Here is a 22,104-nt window from a genome sequence, read left to right as displayed (position 1 = left end):
TGTGTGGTGGCACTTAGCTGGACGCCCACCTACGGCTGGAACATTCAAAATGGTGTCCTGTCCTCCAGAACTTCTCTCCTCACGGCCTCGCATCATTCAACAACCTATCTTATTCTTCCGTCAGCATGGTAGCTGGCTTCTAAGAAGGAACTTTGTAAGAAGGCAAGCCCCAATTTGCAAGCATTAATCAAGCCTCATGTGGCTAATATCTCAATTGGCCAAAGCAAGTCACATGGCCAATCTGAGAGTCAGTGAGACAAGATGTACAGGCCATGGATACTGGGAGACATGGTTCCTTGCGCCACCAATGTACCAGTCTATACAGAAGTCTCTGAGGAGAGTGGTGTAGGAGAGGAACAGACTGGCCTGAGTGAGCTATGTTTCTTTTAGTAAAGGTTACATAACTTATTCTTTGAGCTCCAGATGCAGGGCCATTGGGGGGAGTGGTACAGAGAGACCAACTGGAGTTTTAATAGGAGCTGCCCAACAGGGAGATGCCTGCTTTGTGAGAATAGTGAGCTTCCCATCAAGGGAGGTGTCCAAAGAGAGTCTGGCGGGGATGTATAGTGAATTCTTACCTGAGTTGGGAGCTGGATTAAGTAATCACATGCTTCCTTTCAACTCTGAATCTATTTAAAACTGTCCTTGGCAGGTCAGGAAGAACATTTGTCTCATAGGTAACAAGTTCAGGTGTCAGGCCACCTGTGAGGCAGGTGAGGGGACAGGGATCATAATCTTCCACATGAAAAATATCTTTTTTAAAAATTGAAGTATAGTTCATTTACAATGTTGTGTTAATTTCTGCTATATGGCAAAGTGATTCACTTGTATATGTGTGTGTATGCGTACATTCTTTTTTCATATTCTTTTCTATTATGGTTTATCCCAGGAGACTGGATATAGTTCCCTATGCTATACAGTAGGATCTTGTGTTTATCCATTCTAAATGTATTAGCTTGCATCTGCTAACCTCAAACTCCCAGTTCTGCCTTCTCCCTCCCTACTCCCCCTTGACAATCACAAGTCTGTTCTCTATGTTTGTGAGTCTGTTTCTGTTTTGTAGATATGTTCATTTTTGCCATATTTTAGATTTTACATATAAGTGATATCACATGGTATTTGTCTTTCTCTTCCTGACTTACTTCACTTAATATGATAATCTCTAGTTGCATCCATGTTGCTGCAAATGGCATTATTTTGTTCTTTTTTAGGTTGAGTAGTATCCCGTTGTATATGTATACTACCTCTTCTTTTCCATCCATTTGCTGATGGACATTTAGGCTGTTTCTATGTTCTGGCTGTTGTGAATAGTGGTGTTATGAACATAGGGTGCATGTATTTTTTTGAATTATAGTTTTGTCCAGGTATATGCCCAGAAGTCGGATTGCTGGCTTATATGGTAATTCTATTTTTAGTTTTCTGAGGAACCTCCAGAGTACTTTCCACAGTGGCTGTACCAACTTACATTCCCACCAGGTGGAAAATATCTTAGTGACTGTTTATTTAGGGACTCAGTCTTTATGGACTGGGAACGTTCTTTGTGTTTATAGATTGACAGTTGTGCTGGGGATAAGAGGGTGGAACTTCCTGTCCTGGCCAGCCCTGCAGAAGACAAACAGGAAGTCCTGACTGGGTCCTGGGCAGGAGGGTCTAAACAACCTTCCAAGAAGCACTTCAGCTGAAGCTGGGGAGGGGACAGGACTGTGCATGGCCTCTACCCACTCACCTCCCTTCACTTAACCAGACTTGCTCCACTTTTGTGTCCCTGCAGATTGAGATTTCTTGCATGATTTTGTGTATGTGTGTGAAGAAAGGATTCTAAGGCTAAGAAAATAAAAGCTTAAAAGTCACTCAGAGAGATTTCATCCATAAGAAATATGAAGTCAGGTCAAGGGCAATGTTGCCTGTGGGGACACAGGATGGGGTGGTGTCATATACAGGGTCCGGCATGGGAAGCAGGCTGCACAGGTCTTTGCCATGGAAGGAGGGAGGCAGACAGCTGAGGTGAGCAGGGTCCAGTGTCAGCTCCAGAACCAAGTGCTTGGCTACTTACCCAGGGGTGGCCTCGCGTCTACCTAAAGGTGGTGTGAGGTCTCAGGTGACAGAGCCCCAGGCCAGCAATGCTAGGATGACCACTCCCTGGGAGCATGGACACAGAGAGAGGCCCACTGGCCTGGGACCAGGTCTGACTTGGAGAATCTGTAGCTCCCCCTGAGCCCCAGCATCTCCCTCCCTGGGTTGGCCTGGCAGTGCAGGCATTCTACCTCAGAGCATTTGGCTTCCCCTCAGGGCAAGAGGTATTGGCAGTGTGACTCCAGGGGCCAATCTCCTCATAGCAGATTCAGGAAAGGGTCCTTAGCGGGCAGGCCACACAGACAGGGCCCCTTTTCACCTCAAGTCAAAAATAGAGTGGGGCCAGGAAGGTGATCAGGGTTGAATATTTTGGCCCAAGCAGGCACTTCTTGGAGTCTTACAGTTGGATGCTGTCTTCAGCTCCCAGACGTTTCCCTCCGTGATGTTAGTTTTCTGTTAACCATCACAGATCACACAAGTTTAACAAGATGAACAACACACACTATTCTATCACAATGTTCATGGCTCAGGAGTCTGCGTGTGGCCTTTCTGGGTCCTTTGCTCAGGGGCCCACTGGGCTGCAACCCAGGTGTTGGCTGGCCTCATTCTCCTATAGAGGATCAACTGGGGAAGAACCCACTTCCAAGTTCACTTGAGCTGTTGGCAAAGGTTTATTTCCTTGCAGTGATATGATCGAGACTTCCTGCTTTTTGCTGACTTTGCAGCCTGCAGGCCCTAGAAGGTCAGCTCCTGCCATGGCAGCCTCATCAACATGGTCACTGACTTTACCCCCAGGCTACAGGGAGAGCATCTCACCTCGGGCAGGGCCCAGTCCCCCTTTAAGGGTTTCCACCTGATGAAGTCAGGTTCACCCAGGACAATCCTCCTTTTATTCAAAATCAACTGATTTGGTACCTTAGTTCCATCTACAAAATCCCTTCACCTTTGCTTATACCTTGAGCTAGAATAAGTTACAGTTCTCATCCAGGCTCAGAGAGTGTCAACAGCAGGGGGCAGGAATCATGGCGGCCACCCTGGAGTGTGTCCCCTACACCCTCTTTTGGAAACCCCAGGCTCCATGACTTAGCTTGCTGGGACCCATACTCTCCCCACCCCCAATCCTCTCCCTGCCTCCCCCACCCCCCCTCCCCATGCCCAACTCCAGACCTGCTCTTCTCATCGGGTAATCAAAGACTCAACCCTCATCTTGGTTCAGCACAACTTTTCTCCCTGCTGCCCGACCAGGCATCAGTGATCAGATAAAAAATGAAAGGCCCCCAAAGATGACTCAAGGCCTTTTCTTTGTCCGGGGATCTGCCTTACCCCTAAGAAGTGACCTGTGATGGACATTTTAGGGACCCATGACTGGTGAGTGATAAAGATGGTTTATTGAGATGCCAGGAAGGTCACTCTTAATTATATTGCTTAGGTCACCACCTACTTTGCTACTTTATAGGGTTATCTCTTATAGGGTTCTAGGGTCATGTCTCCCTCCTCCCACCTCTCAAGAGGACAATGGGCATGATAAATCACCTGAACTTATGAGCTTGTATTTTGGAAATAGGATGACTAACACTAATTGGTATCCGTCCCTTCTAGAAAGTGTCAGTAGTGATAATAGTAATAAATACAATTTATCGAGCACTTGCTATGTGCAAGCGTTGTGCTAAGCCTTCTCTCTGCAGCTCTCGGGGCAACCTTATGAGGTGAATACTATCATTGGCTCCGTTTTACAGCTGCAGAAACAGAGTCTCTGAGAGTCTGTCTCTTGCTGCGAGTTGCAGAGTTGGTATGTGACAGAGGTAGGGTTGTCCCTCCCTGGAAGGTCCAACTCCAGAGCCCATGCAACAGTGCATCTCAGGGACCCTAGCATGTCCCCTCCTGGTATCTGGTGTGTGTGTGAGCCTCCCCTGGGGCTCTCCAAGGCTCCCCGGGGACCCTGGGAGGGTGGGGTGGGGAATGGGGCCCAGGCCTGAGGGCCTCCTGGGGGTGCTCTTTGTAGCATGATAGCCCCTACAGCCCTCTGAAGCCTCGGAGGCACTGCCATCAGTGCTGGGTGGTTTAGGGTGAAGCAAAGCAACCTACGCCCGGGAACGAAGTGCAGAGGGAGACCAGCCTGTGATGCCTGCCAGGACAACAGCCTCTTGTCCCCATGTGTCATCACAGGAAGTGTGAGACCAGGCAACTGCGAGAAGCAGCCTGGGCCCGGGGAGGGGCCCCTCGAAAGGGAAAAGCGGGCAGCGGGGAGCGGGAGCCAGCCAGCTGGGCTGCAGTGAGGGGCTGCTGGGCTCATCCTCCCTGCTTTAGGGCTGAGGGAATTCAGTTGATGGGCACGGAAGCAGCTCAGTAGAAGACACAGGTCTCTGCCTGGTATCTAGTGTGCGTGGTTTGAGGGTGTCCAGGGCTGATATGCTTGCCTGCTAGGTTGGCTGGACTTTGGGGTTGTGTTCTTCTGTTTGTTTTCTAGTCTGTTACTCTCTTAGTTGTGAGTATAAGGGCACACGATTCACCCTTTGCCCTGGCTCAGGTCACCTTTTAGGTGAAAGGCAATATCTCTCCATCTCTGTCTCACCTTTCCTCTCCCAAACCCTCCTCTCTCTTTCTTTCTCTCTCTTCTTCCCTTTTTCTCTTTTGATTCCCCCTGGTTTCTCATCCTGTATCGAGTCATCAGTCCTAGGACTCCCACTGCTTCCGAAAAGACATCAGTGAATTGGGGGATGTCTGGGACAGCTGAATAATAAAAACTGCATGTGGATATATGAGTTGATCAGCGCCTGAATGAGTAGGCGATTCAATTCACATTGATTGAACACCCAGGATGCGCCAGCCTCTGTGTATGGGGGTGGGAGGGTATTGCAAGGAAGAGGAGTTGCGGGTTGGCGAGCGGGGCAGGGGAGGTGAAGGCCACAGAAGTCTAAGTTTGATGGTGAGGAACCTCACAGGAGCGTGAGAAGAAAGGTCAGCATCCCTGCCTGGACCAAGTGCTCTAGCACCAACCCCACTTGGGCCCCTGGAAAGAAAGGAGAGGCAGATGGGTTTTCAGTTTCCAAGGCATTTCCACCACCTGTCATCCTAGCACCCCTCCCCCATCTTTGGTCTCCACTGTCACGTGCCCTGCTGCCTACCATCTCCTTCTGATTCTGTCAAAAATAGCCAAAATCAAGAGAGTTTCCAGACGAGTTATGGGATTGACACTTCTCAAAAAGACCCCCTCTCTCCCACTTCTTTACACAAGTGGAGGGAGAGAAACCCCAGGAAACTAGAGGAGGGAGAAATCACCCAGACCCACAGGAGGAGAGAGGATGCGTAGTAAGATGAGAGCTCTGGAAGATTCTGGCCCATCTTGGAGACCCCTTTTCTCCTGTGACCTTCAGGATCTTGACCTCCAGCCCGAGGTCAGAGTCTGGTCTGGCCCTCAGCAACGAAGCAGGTCATCTGTGGTTGGGGCCTGGCCGGACAAACCACAGGAGAGGAGATGCAAGGTGTTTTGAGGTAACCCCATTTTTTCTGTCAGTCAGTTTGATTCATTGCTCAGGTCTTCAGCTATAATTACAGAGAAATGCAAACCTAATCCCCACCAGGTTTCCTCAGGAGAGCTGATATATAGATTGATTACAACTTAACAGATTTATTAGGAGCTGAGTGAAGCCAGGCTGTTACACTGGGAGACAGAAAAGAATAACCGCCTAAAATGCAGGGGAGGGAAGATGGGTTAGGCTGGGAAGAGAGAGAGAGAGGCAGAGAAGAGAATCTGAGGAGAAGGAGAGACTTGGGCTGAGGGTGTGGGGGGAAGAGGAAGAAGCAGGTGAAATTTAGTGACTATGGGGAGAAAGCTTTCAGGACCAATCTAGTCCAGCTCATTATTTAACTTTCCTGAGTCACAATGTCTTCATCTGTCATATAGGTACAATTAATACCTCCCTCACAAGGCGGCTGTGATGGTAAAATGAGATTGTGTATGTGAAATTGGGGCATATGGGGCCCGCTGCATAGAAGGGGGTGCCACAGGGAGTGGGGTAGAAGGAGGAGGGAGGAAACAGGAAAGTATCAGGATGGAGAACAGAGAGAAGGGTTACAAGAAAGAGAAAACTAGAAGAAATGGATTTCAGGGCCACATCTGCCATGGAAGAGATGGCTGCATGCCCCCAACATCCACTCCTTCTCCCATAAGAATAAACTTCTAATTTTTGACCGGAATAAAATTTCCCAGCTTCCCTTGTAGTTAGGTGAGGCCATGAGGAAAAATGGGGCCAATGGATTAAGTGGAAGTGATCGATGCTGGCTGAGGTGATGCCTTTGAAAGGAGCAGGGATGCTCACCCCCACTCCTCTTCCCCGGCTGGGGCACCAGCCTCAACCCTGTGGACCAGGAAACACCCTGCTGCGGCAGAACATCAAGATGGAAGGATCCTGGATCCCTGACTATGTGGACACCACATGAGTGTAACCAGTCTTGATGACTCTGGGTAACGGAGCTACTTTATTGACATAGAATTTTATAAAAGAGGGAAGTAAACTAATATCTTGGTGTTGCATCTTTTAAACATACAGCTCAATCCTATTCTAACTCAATGCTGTCCAAACTTTCTGGGATGAGAAAATGTTCTCTAGCCACATCATCCAGGTGGCCATCGGGCACCTGAAAGGAGACTAGTGCAGCTGAGAAACTGAAGTTTAAGTTTTGCTGAATTTTAACTAGCTTTAAGTAGCCACAGGTAGCTACAGCTCCTATTTGAGCAGGATGTTAGCTTTTTTGTGTCTGAGGTGGTTGCTCAGGTTGCTCAGTCCTCTCTGGAGAAAACTTTTTTACCTTTACAACTACTTCCCCATGTATAGAAGAGGCCCCTGGGGTAGGGCTCTCTCCACCTCTTGTGGTTCAGAATTTGGTCCATTCTTCAGTGTGCAGGAATCTAGGAGTGCTTGGTTATTAAGAGGGTGTAGATCTGCCTACTTTTAGATCAGAAAGCCCTTTGCTAGCTCTTCTTGTTTCTCTTAACAGCATTCTGCACTTTTCTTAGTAACCTGGCCTGCAGTACAGCCTGACCAACTTTAGGAAACTGTGAAAGTGTTTGCACAAGAAGCAGGACTTGCCAAGGTAAAGCTCTAGCTACAAGTGTCTGCTGAGGACTCTTAAAGAGATAGAGCAGTCTCCTTAGGACTTCCTTGGTGGCGCAGTAGTTGGAACTCCACGCTTCCAATGCAAAGAGTATAGGTTTGATTCCTGGTGGGGGAAATAAGATCCAACATGCTGTGTAGTGTGGCCAATTTTTTTTTTTAAAGAGAGATAGCAGTCTGTCCCCTCCCCAAGTCTTGCTTGAGTTCATCTTAACATGTTTGTTTATTTGTTTGTTTCAGATCATCGAGACTCTAAATTCAATATGATAATAATTCTTCCCTTGATCCTTAAAGACAGTGTAGGGCAAGCAGCAAGATTGTTTAATAGTAATTCTGACTTCCAGGTCCTTCTTTCCCCACTTGGGGATGCTGTACCCAAGCTCACTTTCCTACCTGGGGGATAGGTAGCTTCTGCCATGCTTTATCCTTCCCTATGAGAGGGTGACTTCCTAAGAGCACTAGTTTCCAAATTCTGTAAACAGTCTCAAATCTAAACAGCCTGGTCTGGTTATCCCTTCATGGTCAAAGTTGCTACCGTTACCCTACTAAATAAAAAAGAATACCTGTGATGGAGAGGACCCCTCCACTAGAACAAGAACCCTCACTGGAGTCCAGCAGAGAACACTGCTTCCAGCATGGCAAGATGGGAGAGTGGGGAAGCCCATACCTCCACTTCTCTGTTTGACCTTGGCATTATAAACATTCCTTTTCTCTCATTATATTCCTCTGCAAACATTATACCATATGGCTTCAGGGGAGGAGTAGGGAGGGCAAATGTCACTTTAGGAAGGAGGATGAGAAGTTCATCTACAGAGGAAGCAGGGAAGTGATCCACCTGATCCCAAGACTTGAAATAATACTACAGTTCTAATGTATGATTTAGGTTCACATGCCTGGTCTTTTAGAATAGAAAATTCCTATTCAATAAATGGGTAAATGGAGGCACAGAGAGATGACTTGCTCTGATTGACAGCACACAGTTGGCTAGAAGTGCAGTTATGAGTAGAAGCCAGGCTGGGTCCTGTCTTTAAGACCACACTTCACAGGAGTGTATTGTGCCTGGGAAAAGCAACAAGAAGTGTCAGTGGAAGTCCGCGTGTGGATGGAAGTTCAAACACATGACTCGTGCAGATCAAGATCCGTGATTTAGAAGGCTCATCACCAAGAATTCCACCAACCGTCTTTGTGGTAGACTGTGGTCACTACAGCTATGTTTGTCTAATAGGCATCCCCAGACACCTGTTCTGGTTACAGTAGCGCCATTTTACGGGGAGGTGCTTCTACCCACTCTTTAAGGCTTGCTGGGGGCTGTCAATCACAGAATCCTACCTCTCACAAGCCTGGTCAAATTTAACACAGTATCCTGGCAACAGTGACTAATTCAAGAGATGGGCCAATCAGAACCCCTTTTCTGTAGGAAAGAAAGAAGTCTCTTTCTGCTTGGCTTGATTGGGAAGATGTGAATCTAAAGTGTTCAGAGGCCATCTTCCTCACCACATGGGAAGCACCAGCCTACAGAATGAAGCCACCACACACAGAGGGAAGCAGAGCTGAGAGATGGAGGGAGGTGGGAAATTGATTTGATGACTCATTGTTATAGTTTGAGCCCTTCCCTGGACTTCCCCGACTCACAATCCCATTGTATCAATTGGGGTTCAACCAGAGAAGTAGAACCAGCAGAATCATAGATGATTGATAGATTAAGGATGTAAATATGGATTTATTGCAAGGAATTGGCTTGCACAGCTGTAGGGACTGGCTAAACAAATCTGGTAGATGCAGGTTCAACCCCTGGGTCGGGAAGATCCCCTCGAGGAAGAAATGGCAACCCACTCCAGTATTTTTGCCTAGGAAATCCCTTGGGCAGAGACTGGCAGGCTACAGTCCATACAGTTGCAAAGAGTGGGACATGACTGAGCACACACACAAGCAAATCTAAAGTCCAGGCAGACAGGGTGAGAAGATCACAAGCAAGAGCTGAACCTTGATGTTCACAGGTTTCAGTCACAGAGGAAGATCTAGAAGGAAGGGAGCGCAGTTGCTGACCTAACAGTCACTGTGAGTTTCTCCTTCAGATAAGCCCTTAAAGCACTTGTAATTGATGAAGTCAGGCCCACCCGGGATACTCTCTCATAGATTAACTTAAGGTTGACTGATTAGGGACTTTAATCACATATGCAGAATTCCTTTATCACAACACCTAGATTAACATTTGATGAAATACCACAAAGAAGGTGCGTGTATGGTATAAAGTGGCCACTGACTGCTGCTGTCCTTCAATTCTTGAGAGAGATCATCACCTTCAGTCCACTCTAAATGGAAACAAATTAGAAAGAGAATTCTGGAAGCCGAAATTCAGCTTTGCCAAATTCATATATCAAAAAGCCATCATACCCATAAATTCCTTGTCTTCCCTGTAAGCTAAATTTGAGTTAGGACTTTCTATTTTTGCTGTTTAGTGGCTAAGGCATGTCTGACTCTTTGTGACCCCATGGGCTGTAGCCTGCCAGGCTCCTGTGTCCATGGGATTTCCCAGGCAAGAATACTGGAATGAGTTACCCTTTCCTTTTCTAGGGGATCTTCCCAATCCAGGGATTGAACCCTTGTCAGCTTGGCAGGCAGATTCTTTACTGTTGAGCCACCAGATTACTCCTGGGAATGAAAGTCTCCTGACTCAGTGGCCATTTATTGAGTAGCTTGCACATATTTTCTCCCTTAATCCTGACACATACACCAATGAGATAAGTATTATTTACAATTCTGGAGACCGAGGCTCAAAGAGGTTAAGAAATCATTCAGACACAGAGCTCCAAATAAGGTGTTTCTCTACTGCCAAAGCTACAATATAATCTTTGCCAAAAGGAGCCATCCTGGTTGATATATGAATTCCTTGTACAGTTTGGAAGCTGACTTAAGCAAAAAAAAAAAAAATTTTGGCTAAAAAGAGGTCCAAAGCTGAAGTACTTTATTCAGCTGATGACAGAACAAGGCCAAACCACAGATTTTATCTTTATGACCCAATGCCTGGCCCAGATATATTTGGCTGATGCAATCAACGATTTGATTTTTTTCTGTTGTTATATTTGTATCTGATTTTGGGGGGGAGATAATTTTTTAAGGTTTTAACCTTTTTGGAGACCTCTTCCTATGTGAAATAACTTAGATCTTAAACTCTGCTTCAAATACCAGTTGTGGTCACAATGTCAAGCAGAAAAATCCCTTGCAAGAGGGATTAAGAAGAAAGAGAAAGCACAAATATCAGGACTGAAAGAGGAGACATCATCACAGATTTCACAGACATTAAAAAGACAATAAAAGGATATTATGAATAATTTTATCCTAGCAAATTCAACAGTTTAGATGAAATGGACAAATTCCTTGAAAACAGACACAGTGGGTGAGATGTCTGAGTTGGGATTCCAGGGAGTGGAACCTCCTAACTGCCAAACCCCATAGGTAATTTTGAGGCCTTCCTTGGTCCTTCCATGGCATTTGACACTGCTGACCACTCCTCCTTAAAAATCTTCCTCTTTGACTTCCATGAAACATTCCTAGTGTTTCTTCTTTAAAACCTCCTCCTTCCTCCTTCCTTTCTGCTTAATTTCAGTAACTTCTGATGGCTCTCCTGGGCCCTCCACTGTTCTTAGTCCATGTCTGTTTTACTCCACAGGGCTTTAACTGTTATTCATACGCTGATAGCTCCCAAAGCTGCAGCCCAAATTGCTTTACTGAGCCTCACAATGACTGACAGTCAAGACAGCTGGTTATTTAATCAGCAAGTGCCCACCACCCCTTGGCTGCCCTCAGTCCTTCACACTCAACTTTTCCTTTTGGTCTGTTAATGAAAACTACCCCTGCCTTGTTCCCCATAGTGGGAGGTCAGGAAGAGGTTCCCCTCTCATGAGACCTAATTTTACACAGTCAAGTGAAAAAAAAAAAAGAACCTCAACCAACCAACCAAACAACAACAACAAACAAAATAAAAAACTGCACAACCTGAAAGTTGAGTTATGTTGTATTAGGGGACTTTCCTGAGGACTAAAGCCTAGGAAATAGCCTCTCAGATAACTCTGAAGAACTGTTCCAAAGAGGTAAGGAAGGAGCAATGATAAATAGGATTTTTGGCTAAATAAATAGGTGTAGTTGAATATCAAAAGATTATGGCAAATCACAAAAAACAGGCATCTGGAGTTAATAATGGAGTTAATAATTTTAGTGCTTATCTATGTATGGAAGATGCAAGAGTCTGGGCTCGTTGAAATTATTCCCTTGTTATGCATCTTAACTACCCAGGGCCAGTATCTCACTTTTTCTTGATCCTGAACCCTCAGGGCGCACCATCAGGTGGCTGCAGTAGCTGACCACTTGATGGAGATCAGAGTTTGTTGTTGACTGAAATGGCAGGCAACATTTTTTTTTTTTGTCCACAACCTCCTAGAATCCATCCTCCACATGGTTGACTGAGCAGTCCTTCCAACAAACCATATCTCATTTGTTACTGTTGTTGTTTAGTTGCTAAGTCGGGTCTGACTCTTTGGCCTGCAGCACGCCAGGCTTTCCTATCCTTCACTATCTCCTGGAGTTTATTCAAACTCATCTCTGCTGAGTCAGTGATGCTATAAAACCATCTTACCCTCTGCTGCTCCCTTCTTCTACCCTCAATCTTTCCCAGCGTTGGAGTTTTTTCCAATGAGTCAGCTCTTCACATTAGGTGGCCAAAGTATTGGAGCTTCAGCTTCAGCAACAGTCCTTCTAATGAATATTCAGGGTTGATTTCCTTTAGGATGGACTGGTTTGATCTCCTTGCTGTCCAAGGGACTCTCAAGAGTCTTCTCCAGCACCACAGTTCTAAAGCATCAATTCTTTGGCACTCAGCCTTCTTTATTGTCCCACTCTCACATCCATACATGACTACTGGAAAAACCATAGCTTTGACTAGACAGACCTTCGTCAGCATATCTCATTAGGATGGTTTTAAAATCAGGGCTCAAATTCTTGACATTACTCCGTTGAGAGGTGGGGTGTCCTCCATTTGAATCTAAGCAAGTTTGTGACAGCCTCGACTAATAGAGCCCACAGAACTGACACTGTATGACTTCTGATGTTAGGGCAGAAGGTTCATGCAGCTTCCTCTGGTCCTGCCATGGCCTCTTTGGGGAAGTTTCCTCTCAGAAACCAGCCTGCACATTGTGAAAAGTCCAAGTCATGTAGAAAGGCCCTGTGTAGGGGCTCTACAGAACAGTCCCAGTGGAGCCAGCTGTCAAGTTATCCCAGTCAAGATATCAGAGTTGAGGATCCTTTTGGAAGTGGATCCTTTAGCCACAGCTATTCCAGCTGTCACTGTTTGAGTCCTCTCAGCTCCAGACATATTTTAAAGCAATGAAGACCTGTCTCAGCTGTGTTCTGTCCAATCTGACCCAAAGAATCTGTCATCTTAATAAAATAGCTATGTCTGGGGGTAGTTTGTTATATAGTAACTGTAACACTCAGGTCATGCCACATGCCTGCTTAGAATGTTGCACTGATTCCATACAATCAAATTGTTCCCAGATCATTACTTAGTTCTTGCCCATCCCACCACCACCATCTCCAGCCCCAGCCCACATCAGTCCTAGTCCTGCCATACTTCTATTTCTGGACTGTTCCTACAAGTCTAGGTTTCCATGCCTTTGTATATGCTGTTGCTCTATCTATATATCTTTCTGATATCCAGATATTAAGCACATCATTTAGAAAATTGGAAGATGTAAATCCATTTCTCTCCCTGAAATCCTTTCAGTGGCCCTGAAACCATTTAGGTTCTCCGTGAAAGCATGTTCAGAGAATGCTTACTTAACCTCTCTGTGCACCCATGGCCCCACTGGTAAAATGGGGTAATGAATAATACAGGATAGAGTGTGGTAAGGCTTAAATGAGTTAAAATGTGTAAAGTGCTTAGTGGCTGGCACAGTGCTTGGATAAATTGTGTTTATTTAAAATAAAATAAATGTCCTGCAACCAATTAACTGCAGTCATTTTGCAAGTCTCATTCACTATCACCTTCTTTGGGAGACCTTCTGATGCCTCCCCTCTCGAGGTGGTTTCACAGATGGGTCCATGTTCTCTCTGCACTTTCTGCTTACTGCAGCTACAGCATTCATCACCATCTATAATTCTGTCCTTGTAGTTGTTAGTATCTGTCAGTTCATCTATTAGACCCTTGAAGTCAGGGACTGAGTTTTACCTCTCTCCAGAATCCAAGTCATATTAGACCTCTGATAAATGCATATTAAACTGAATATTGATTTGAATCACAGTAACTCAAGCCCATAAAAGGCTTGATGAGTTCTTTTGAGTCATACAGGTAGTTCGTGGTCAGACAGAGACAAGTATTTCAGTTTTGTTTACTTATGACTGCCAGGCCTAACTAGTTACTAGTATGTGCTCATTAGTATCACCATTATCCCCTGCTGACCATCTACTTTTAAAATTATTCTATTCGGGGACTTCCCTGTTGGTGGTCCAGTGGCTAACACTCCTCCTTCCCAATGCAGGGGGCCCGGGTTCCCTCCTTGGTCAGAGAACTACAGTCCATACTCCTCAACTTAAGATCCGCTCCACCAGCCCTCCCCACCACCCCTCCCAACCCCCACTCCCCCCCCCCATCCACACCCCACTGCAACTAAGACCTGCCCCAACCAAATATTTTTTTAAAAATAAAATAAAATAAAATAATTTAATTCAGATACCCCCAAAATAATACACGGTTTTTTAGTATCCTTCCCCAGAGTCTCTGGGCTGTTTGGGGATTATTCAATCACCATTGGAGAAAGAGGGTTGCTGGGAAAGGAAGTGGGTTTGCATCCTTCCAATTATTCAGACGATTTGCTGAATATCAGGATAATTCTGATGCCTTGAATCCCTCCCTAACGTAAGTAGTGGTTGCTTTGATCCCTTCACTTTTTCCAGATGTGGAGGTGAAGGCGGCGTTATTCAGAAAATCTGATTAAATATGGGGCCTCCTGTTGACCGCTTGCACTCGGCTAGCCAAATCCTTCTGCGTCTACCAACTGCGGCATCATCAACAGCAGAGGGCGCTGTGTCTTCGTTGGCTTCTTCACCAGGCCAGCTCACAAAAAACCCAGGTTTTCCCCAGAAGTGCTCGGGGACAGTTCCGAACAGCCCCCCTTCCGAGCAACAGGCTCATTTCTTTTAGTTTTCGCGTCTCTCTCGCTCTCTGTCTCTCTCTCTCTGTCTGTCTGTGTGTGTAAGGAAGGGTTCCATTTTAACTAGCTTCATGAAGACCTGTTTGAATAGCTGGGTCTCCTGCTTTCAGCCCGATCGATCCTAAAATCGCTTTTTCACTGACTTGAAATCCATTCAAATCAGAATGAATTTAAAGCACACGAGGCAGCAGGCGCGGCTGCCTCCATCTCCCTAGCGTTAAAACGCAACCTCCAGATTAGAAGACTCAGTCTCGAAGCCTTTCCCCTCGGTGCGAGCCAAACGCACGCTCCCAATTCACTGTCCGCGGCGGAGGTCCCCGGCCGGTTCACCTGTCTGGGGCGTGAGAGGTGTGTCCGTGCCTCCCAGTATCTGGACAGCCAGCTCCCTCCGCGGTCCTCTTCTGCTGGCTTCCCTCCGCCCAGGTTTGTAAGTGGTATTTGCGGGGCGGGGGGACGTGGGGGAGCGGAAAGGAGGGCGGGGAAGGGGCCTCGCGGGGAGGGGCGTCGGAGCGCTGTCACCGGGTGTCACGCCGCCCTCCCCGCCCCTCCGCCGGGGGTGTGGGAGCGCAGCCGAGCGCGCGGCAGAGGGCCGGGCGCGTGGGGACGCGGGCGTGCGGGGTTCCGGGCGAGCCGCGCCGCACCCGGAGCGCGCTGGCCGCCTGAGCTCGGCGCGGATCCCAGTGCCCAGAAAGCCGCCCGCCACCCGCCCCCTGTGCATTGGGCGGCAGCCCCGGCCGCGGCAGCCCGGCTCCCGGGGAGGGGAGCGCGCCCGGCCATGGAGCCTTCGCACAAGGACGCCGAGACGGCGGCGGCGGCGGCGGCCGTGGCGGCGGCGGAGCGGGGGGCGTCCTCGTCCAGCGGGGTGGTGGTGCAAGTCCGCGAGAAGAAGGGCCCCCTGCGCGCCGCCATCCCCTACATGCCCTTCCCGGTGGCCGTCATCTGCCTCTTCCTCAACACTTTCGTGCCGGGACTGGGTAAGACGCGACGGCCGCGACCCTTGCGCCCCGGGAGCTGAGGGCGGCAGCGGAGGGGTTAGGGAGGGGCCCAAGGGCCGCGCCCACGGGCTGCAAGTCCCGCGCCGGCGCTCCTAGCGCCCTCTGGCAGGTGGCAGAAGCGCGTGGAGGGGGCGCCAGGAGGGAGGAGCAGGGCTCCCTGACACGCCTTTCACCTTCTCCGACCTGGGAGCCAGGTGATCCGGCCTCGAGGAGCCGGAAACTTTGACGCGAATGTTGGAGTCTGCCCGCAAGCCGCCCGGGCGGCTCTCTCGGCCCGGGCTAATCCTGCCTCTTCTCTCCGCCGCGCGCGCCCTCCCACGAGCTCCATCCTCCGAGGGGCGCGGGGCCCCAGCAAGACCAGCGTTGGGGCCGCGGGTGGGGATGACCAAGCTCCTGGGCATTGGAGAAGTCTGGTCGAGCTGGGGAAAAAAGGGAGATGAGTTGGGACAGAAGACACCCCTCAGCCCCGCCTGCCTTCGCGCGGTGAGGGGCGTGTGGGGGCGAGAGCTCTTTAGCCAGAGTCTCCTCCACCGCCTTCCGGCGTCCGGGCGATTCCACCAGCACCCCCGCAGGACACAGAGGCGAAGAGGGACGATTTTATTAGTTCAGATGCCTGTGGCTTTGAACCGCACTTGGCCAGAACTGACCCCATAACTCCCCCCATCGCTTTCGTTCCTGAGAACATGGAGCGCCCGCGGGTGTCGGGCTTTGGACGGTCTCTGATGGCACCAGTGTCCCAAATTTTAAAACAGAGGCCAATCATAGAGATAGGAGTGCCCAGTGGGGGCATAAAGGGAGGAAATGCGAAGTTTTCTTGACCCTCCCTCTCCTAACCCCACACCCAAATCTGTCTGCATCCCCTCCCCGCTCACTCCCAGCTTGCCAACTTGGCACCGGCTGTTCTTCCGAGCTAAGAGCACCCCACCCTCCAATTCTGCGCGGGACTGGAGAGGCAGGCACCTCTGTGCCCAGGAGAAAAGCTTGCCGCTGCAAGGCTCCAAGTTCCCAAGAACAGAGGTCAGCTAGAAGTGGCTTTCTGTTTTGCTTTGGCCTTTCTCACGGCCCCGCTCTTAACCAGCTTTGCAGGGGTTTCTGGGGTGCTGATAGCGAAGATCACACCCACCCACACCGGTCGGGTTCACTTTCCCCTTCCTGCTCATCTTTCTGCCCCCGAGGGGGAGTTGGAGGGGATGCTGCTGGAGAAGCGTATGTGTCTGAGCAGACAGCTAGGTGGCCTTCAGTTGGGCGTCCCCTGGTCGGTGCCTTCAGCGGCCTGGTTGGTGTCGTCAGGCCGGCTCTCTGTGCACGTGCAGACCCTGTGAGAAGGCAAGCCGAGGCTAATTTAGCTGTGCCAGAAAGTCCTACCTGCTGGAGTGAAGAACACACTGCCAGTCCATCTCTCTGGGGCTGTGAAGATCACTGGCAGGGCTGTGTCTTGATTCTCCTTTTCTTTAAGTGGTGAGGTAAATGCCATCTTATGGTCTTTGAGGAAAGAAGCCCATTGGTGCCAGGTGGGCAGAGCTACATCGAGTCTCTGCTGGGTCAGGCCACAGCCCTGTTCATCTGGGCCCCTCCTGGGTCTGCCTCACTAGGTCCCCTTCCCACCCTTAGGCCCGCTGCCACACCCCCTGCCCTCCTGCCAACTCCTCCCCCCTTTCTCCCAGTTTTTCTCTCTTTACATAGGTGGCTGGGTGATAAAAAATCTTGCCTACCAATGCAGAAGGCACAGTAGATGAGGTTGCATCCCGGGGTTGGAAAGATATACCCTGGAGGAGGAAATGGCAACCCACTCCAGAATTCTTGACTAGAGAATTCCATGGACAGAGGACCCTGGCTGGCTACAGTCCAGAGGGTCACAAAGAGTCAGACATGACTGAGCATGCATGCTCGTGCCCTTGATAACATTTTTTTACTGTTATTGTTAGATCAGAATCCTATGGGATTCTTAGAAACCTTTCTAAGAAGCCAGAATAAAAGAAAGAGAGAGAGAGGAAAAAAGCAAACTACAAAAGTAATAAAACAGGCTGAGGTGAGCCATGGGTACACAGACTTCTGAATTTTCAGTGACTGAAAATCCAGGCATTTTATTGTTTTGTATTGGCTGTCATTGTACAACTAACTGGGTGCATGGGTCCCTGCCTCCCCCCCCACCCCCCCCACCCCCACCCCCACACACTGAAGGGAATTCTTGATCTTTGCTGGTATTTCTCATCTGTCAGTCAGGGATGCCTGTCCCTCTGGGATGCTGGGAGGATGAAATGAGATTACATAAAGCTTGGGGGCTGGCCATTAGAGAGTGTTCTGGAGACCGTGGGTCCCTCTTGCTCTTTGACCCTCTGCAGAGCTGAGCACTGCCCCCATCTCTGGTGTATGAGGGGGGGCGGTGCCCTCTGGGACCTTTCTTCTGAATATTTATTGACCTCTCTGCTTCCCTTGACCTGCAGTGGAATCCTGGACAACAAAACAGCACAGGCAAAATCTCCAGGCTTTTTTTTTTGCCACCCCCCCCCCCCCCCCCCAACTGACCCTGTTGGGGTTTGAATGGCCCCAGCGCTTAGAAAATTTTCCCTTAGCTCAGATCCATTTTTCCAGGTCCTCCAGCTTATCTGATGCTCCTGTGAAAACTGAATATTCATGTCTGGCCCTGCCCTTTGAGGAAATGAAGTTTCTTTTAATCTGTTCACTCTTTCATTCGACAAACACAGAGCACCCACCAGTGCGTGCCTGGCACTGGGGATGTGATGATGAATAAATCAGTCAAGATGTCATAGATTGTTGAGGAAAACTGATGCAAACGTTGTTTAAATTTGTTATTGCTATAATGGCAGCAGGAACAGTATTTGAGCAGTAATTGATTCTTCCAGGGCTGGGATGGGAGTTCAGAGGATGCCTTCCAAAAGGAGTAGTATTAGGTTAGACCCTGCTAAGAGTTTCCATCATGTGGCTCCAAGCACTTGCCATCCTCACATCACTCCTGCTCTCTGGAAACTGGTAGCAGCACGGGCCTGAAGAGCTGTTCTTTTTTCTGGAAACTTCCTTACCTGCAAGTGTTCTCCTCATTCGCAAATAGGATGGGTGTGCCAGTGCTGGGCTGAATGAAGTCACCATTTTTCTCTGACAGCATTTCAGGTTCATCCAGTCTGCAGGGCCCACCATGGAGAAGCCCAGTCCTTACAATTTCCTGGTGTTGCCTTGGTTCAAGCAGAAGGGCTGTTGGGGTAAAATACATCAGAGGGATGTTTCCTCTCTTGGGGAGTCAATGGGAAGGGGAAGTGATTTATGATGATTCTGGATCCTCATTGGAACAATGCAAAATGAATTTGAAAAATGGATGATGGTAGTTTCCTGTTCAGTGAAACTCTACTAACAAAGACCATGGCCAATACTTTCATAGTCCAACAGGTATAGCATTTATAAGTATACACAATTGCTCATACATGTAGTGGAAGTTCACTGTTATGCCCCAAAGTGTTTGTTTATGAGAAAAACTATACTAGACTTTCATATTTGAAAATTGTTTCTATCTTGATTGACTTGGTGAAATGAAAATGTTGATAACTCTGTGGCAGGGAAAGTGGGACAGAGGAGAACTTCACTGACTGTTAACTATTCCATCAGGTTAATGTTGGCTATTAATCTACTGTTGAATATTCATAAATAATTAATGCCCCCCTAATATACTGCCTGCTCTTTGGCACTCAGCTAAGATCTCCTTTTCCTGGTCAGCGCATCACAGGCTGGCTCAGCTTCTTTCTCTTTCCTTTCAGTCTGAGCCTCTAGTTGATGATGAATCATGCCCTGCCTTGTGGCATCTTTTGCATTGTTACCTTTTTATTACTGTTACAAGAGTTTATTCTTTGTCTATCCAAGTAGATTATAAGTTCCTTAGCACAAAAACCATTTAAAGTCTCTCCTTGATATAGTATACTATTTATAGAATGCACACTGACCAACCAGAATTATGTTCCTTGAATAGGCATTAGAGATCGTCTGGTCCAAGGCCTTTATTTTATATAGAAGTGAGGCAGTCCCAAGAGTGAAAGAACCAAGGAAGTTTACATCCTAGTCAATCTTTTTAAGGAAATCATTTGAGGATGTATCTCAGCAAAACAAGAGAGTAAACCAAAAAAGAAGGTGTGAAAAAAAAAAAAAAAAAAAGGTATGAGATCCAGGGAACAGTGCATCCAGTTGAGAGCAGACATGAAAAACAACCCAGGATAAAATTGTTCAGCAAGCCTGGAGGGCAGTCCATCTTTGTTGCTGTAGGAGAGCAGAAAGCTCCAGGAATGAGGTTTCTGAGGAAGATGGGAGAAGGGGACATTCCACAGAATAGAGAGCATCATTGGTACACTGTCAGAGATTAAAGTGGTGATACAAAACAGAAAGCAAGAAAAACAGAAGGCAATTAGTAACTGCAGTAAAGACAAAAAGCTATGTAAAAGTATTAAGATCTCCAAATGAAGCAATCTACCCAATTATATCAGGAAGTCAGTAGGCTTCAAAAAGAATAGAGGATTCCAAACACGAAATGAGAAAGAGTTTGAGGACATTAGGGATATGATGTAGAAGGCAGATGTTTCTTCTATCAACAATTAAAAAAAAAAGAAAAAATAACAACTTTGGGAAAAATAAAAAACACTGTATTAAAGGTATAACTTAAATAGGAAGCAAATCAAACTGTGACCTGGTTTTAGGCAAGTGGTGGAATATAAGAAAGGTTCTTTTAAGTGCATAGAATCTGTCTGTGAACAGTAGTGCACAATATGGGTCTCTTTGATTCTGTAGTGAAGAATATTTGCTTAGTCATAATGATATAAATGCATCTCAGTGGTTTTTAACTTCTAAAACCAACCACAGGCAAAGCTCTGAAGGCTACTTAATAATAGCTATAAAGGTGGATGTAAGATTTTTTCCCTTGGCAATATAAAATTTAAAAAAAAAACAGCTTATAGAAATTGACAGGTAAACTGTGATAGAATAAATTGTTATTTCCATTTATCCACTGAAAGATAAGCTGTGACTTTATGGATAAGCTATGACCAACCTAGACAGCCTATTAAAAAGCAGAGACATTACTTTACCAACAAAGGTCCATCTAGTCAAAGCTATGGTTTTTCCATTAGTCATGTATGGATGTGAGAGTTGGACTATATAGAAAGCTGAGTGCTGAAGAATTGGTGCTTTAGAACTGTGGTGTTGGAGAAGACTCTTGAGAGTCCCTTGGACTGCAAGGAGATCCAACCAATCAATCCTAACGGAAATTGGTCCTAAATATTCAATGGAAGGACTGATGCTGAAGCTGAAACTCCAGTGCTTTGACCACCTGATGTGAAGAACTGACTCATTGGAAAAGACCTTGATGCTGGGAAAGACTGAAGGTGGGAGGAGAAGGGGATAACAGAGGATGAGATGGTTGGACAGCATCACCGACTCAATGGACGTGAATTTGAGTAGACTCTGGGAACTGGTGATGGAGAAGGAAGCCTGCTGTGCTGCAGTTCATGGGGTCTCAAAGAGTCGGACAAAACTGAGTGACTGAACTGAAAGATGATGTCACATACCCACTTAATGCCATAATTCCTGTGGGAGGAGACTATTTCCTTCCCTGCCCAATGTTATCAGGCTTGGCCATGTGACTCACTTTGGCCAACTGAGTGAGTGGAAGTGACACATGCTGGGCCTGAGCAGACATTTTCAGAGGCATTGTGAGGTTCTGCCATTGTTCTGTTCTTTCTCTCATGAGAATGGCAGGTCTCAGATGTGCTCTTCTACCTGGTTCTCAGAATAAAGAAGACAACGGAAGCAGGGCATGACCTGTCACACGAGTGAGAAATAAACCTGAGTCACTGAGATTTTTCTGCTGTTGTGTTAATGTTATTTCCCAACACAACCTACCACAACTGACTAATGTGTCGAGGGTAGGGTAGAGGTGTGAATACCCTCATAGGAAGAAAGTGATAAAGACATGCTGTCTGAATTTGATAGACCAAGAAATAAAGGCTACCAAGGAAATCAGCAGATGCACTGAAATAGTAATGTATCAGGACAATGGGGTCATGTTGAGATAAGAGTGGAAAGGAATAAGGAATGATAAAAGTAAGCTAGCTCTTACGCATCATAGCAGGAAGTCAATAAATGACATCTATAGTTGTCAAGACAGAAAATGCAATGTAAGCATACTTTGGAGATTAGGAAAACACCAGAAGAGTTGCCACTCTTTCTGATATCATCCATTTTCTTTTGTTGAATGACTCATTCTTAGCACATATACATACTGAAATTGTCTCTCATCTTTTTAAAATAGGCTCTCTTGATCCTACCCTCACCTCTGCCCATTGCCCACCTCTCTGTTCCCCTTTATGGTGCAGTTCCCTGGAAGGGTTGTCTAAATTTGTTGTCATCAATCCCCCTTTAACCCCCTCTAAGCATGTTTTTACCTCCATCACTTGCCTGAACTGTGCTTATCAGGATCACCAGTCTCCTCCAAATTTGCTGAATCCAGTGGTCATTTCTGTCTTCATCTTCCCACACTTTGCAGTTGCATTGGACACAGTTGCTCACTCCCTCCTTGAAAACACTGTCTTTACTTGGCTTCTGGAACACGACACTCCCTAGTTTTCTTTATACCTTGTGAATCCGTCTCCGTTTCCTTTGCTCATCTCATCAGCTTTTAAACTTGGGAGATCCCCAGGCACTCGATCTTCTTGATCTTGATTT

The 22,104-nt window shown here is 47.2% G+C and overlaps 1 protein-coding gene across 1 annotated transcript in view; it reads left to right on the top strand.

Moving 5' to 3' along the window:
• The first annotated feature begins 14,911 nt into the window (after positions 1-14,911).
• Positions 14,912-22,104, top strand: part of STUM (stum, mechanosensory transduction mediator homolog) — a 63,278-nt gene continuing 56,085 nt past the window's right edge. The window contains exon 1 of the mRNA XM_070474432.1: positions 14,912-15,366. Within this exon, the coding sequence (XP_070330533.1) occupies positions 15,168-15,366 (199 nt within the window). The 5' untranslated portion in view covers positions 14,912-15,167. The remainder of the gene's footprint in view (positions 15,367-22,104) is intronic.

This window comes from Odocoileus virginianus, chromosome 11, assembly GCF_023699985.2.
Source record: "Odocoileus virginianus isolate 20LAN1187 ecotype Illinois chromosome 11, Ovbor_1.2, whole genome shotgun sequence".
Classification (NCBI taxonomy): Eukaryota; Metazoa; Chordata; class Mammalia; order Artiodactyla; family Cervidae; genus Odocoileus; species Odocoileus virginianus.
The sequence above is the reverse complement of the archived record's forward strand: the minus strand, read 5'-3'. Positions and strand labels throughout refer to the sequence as shown.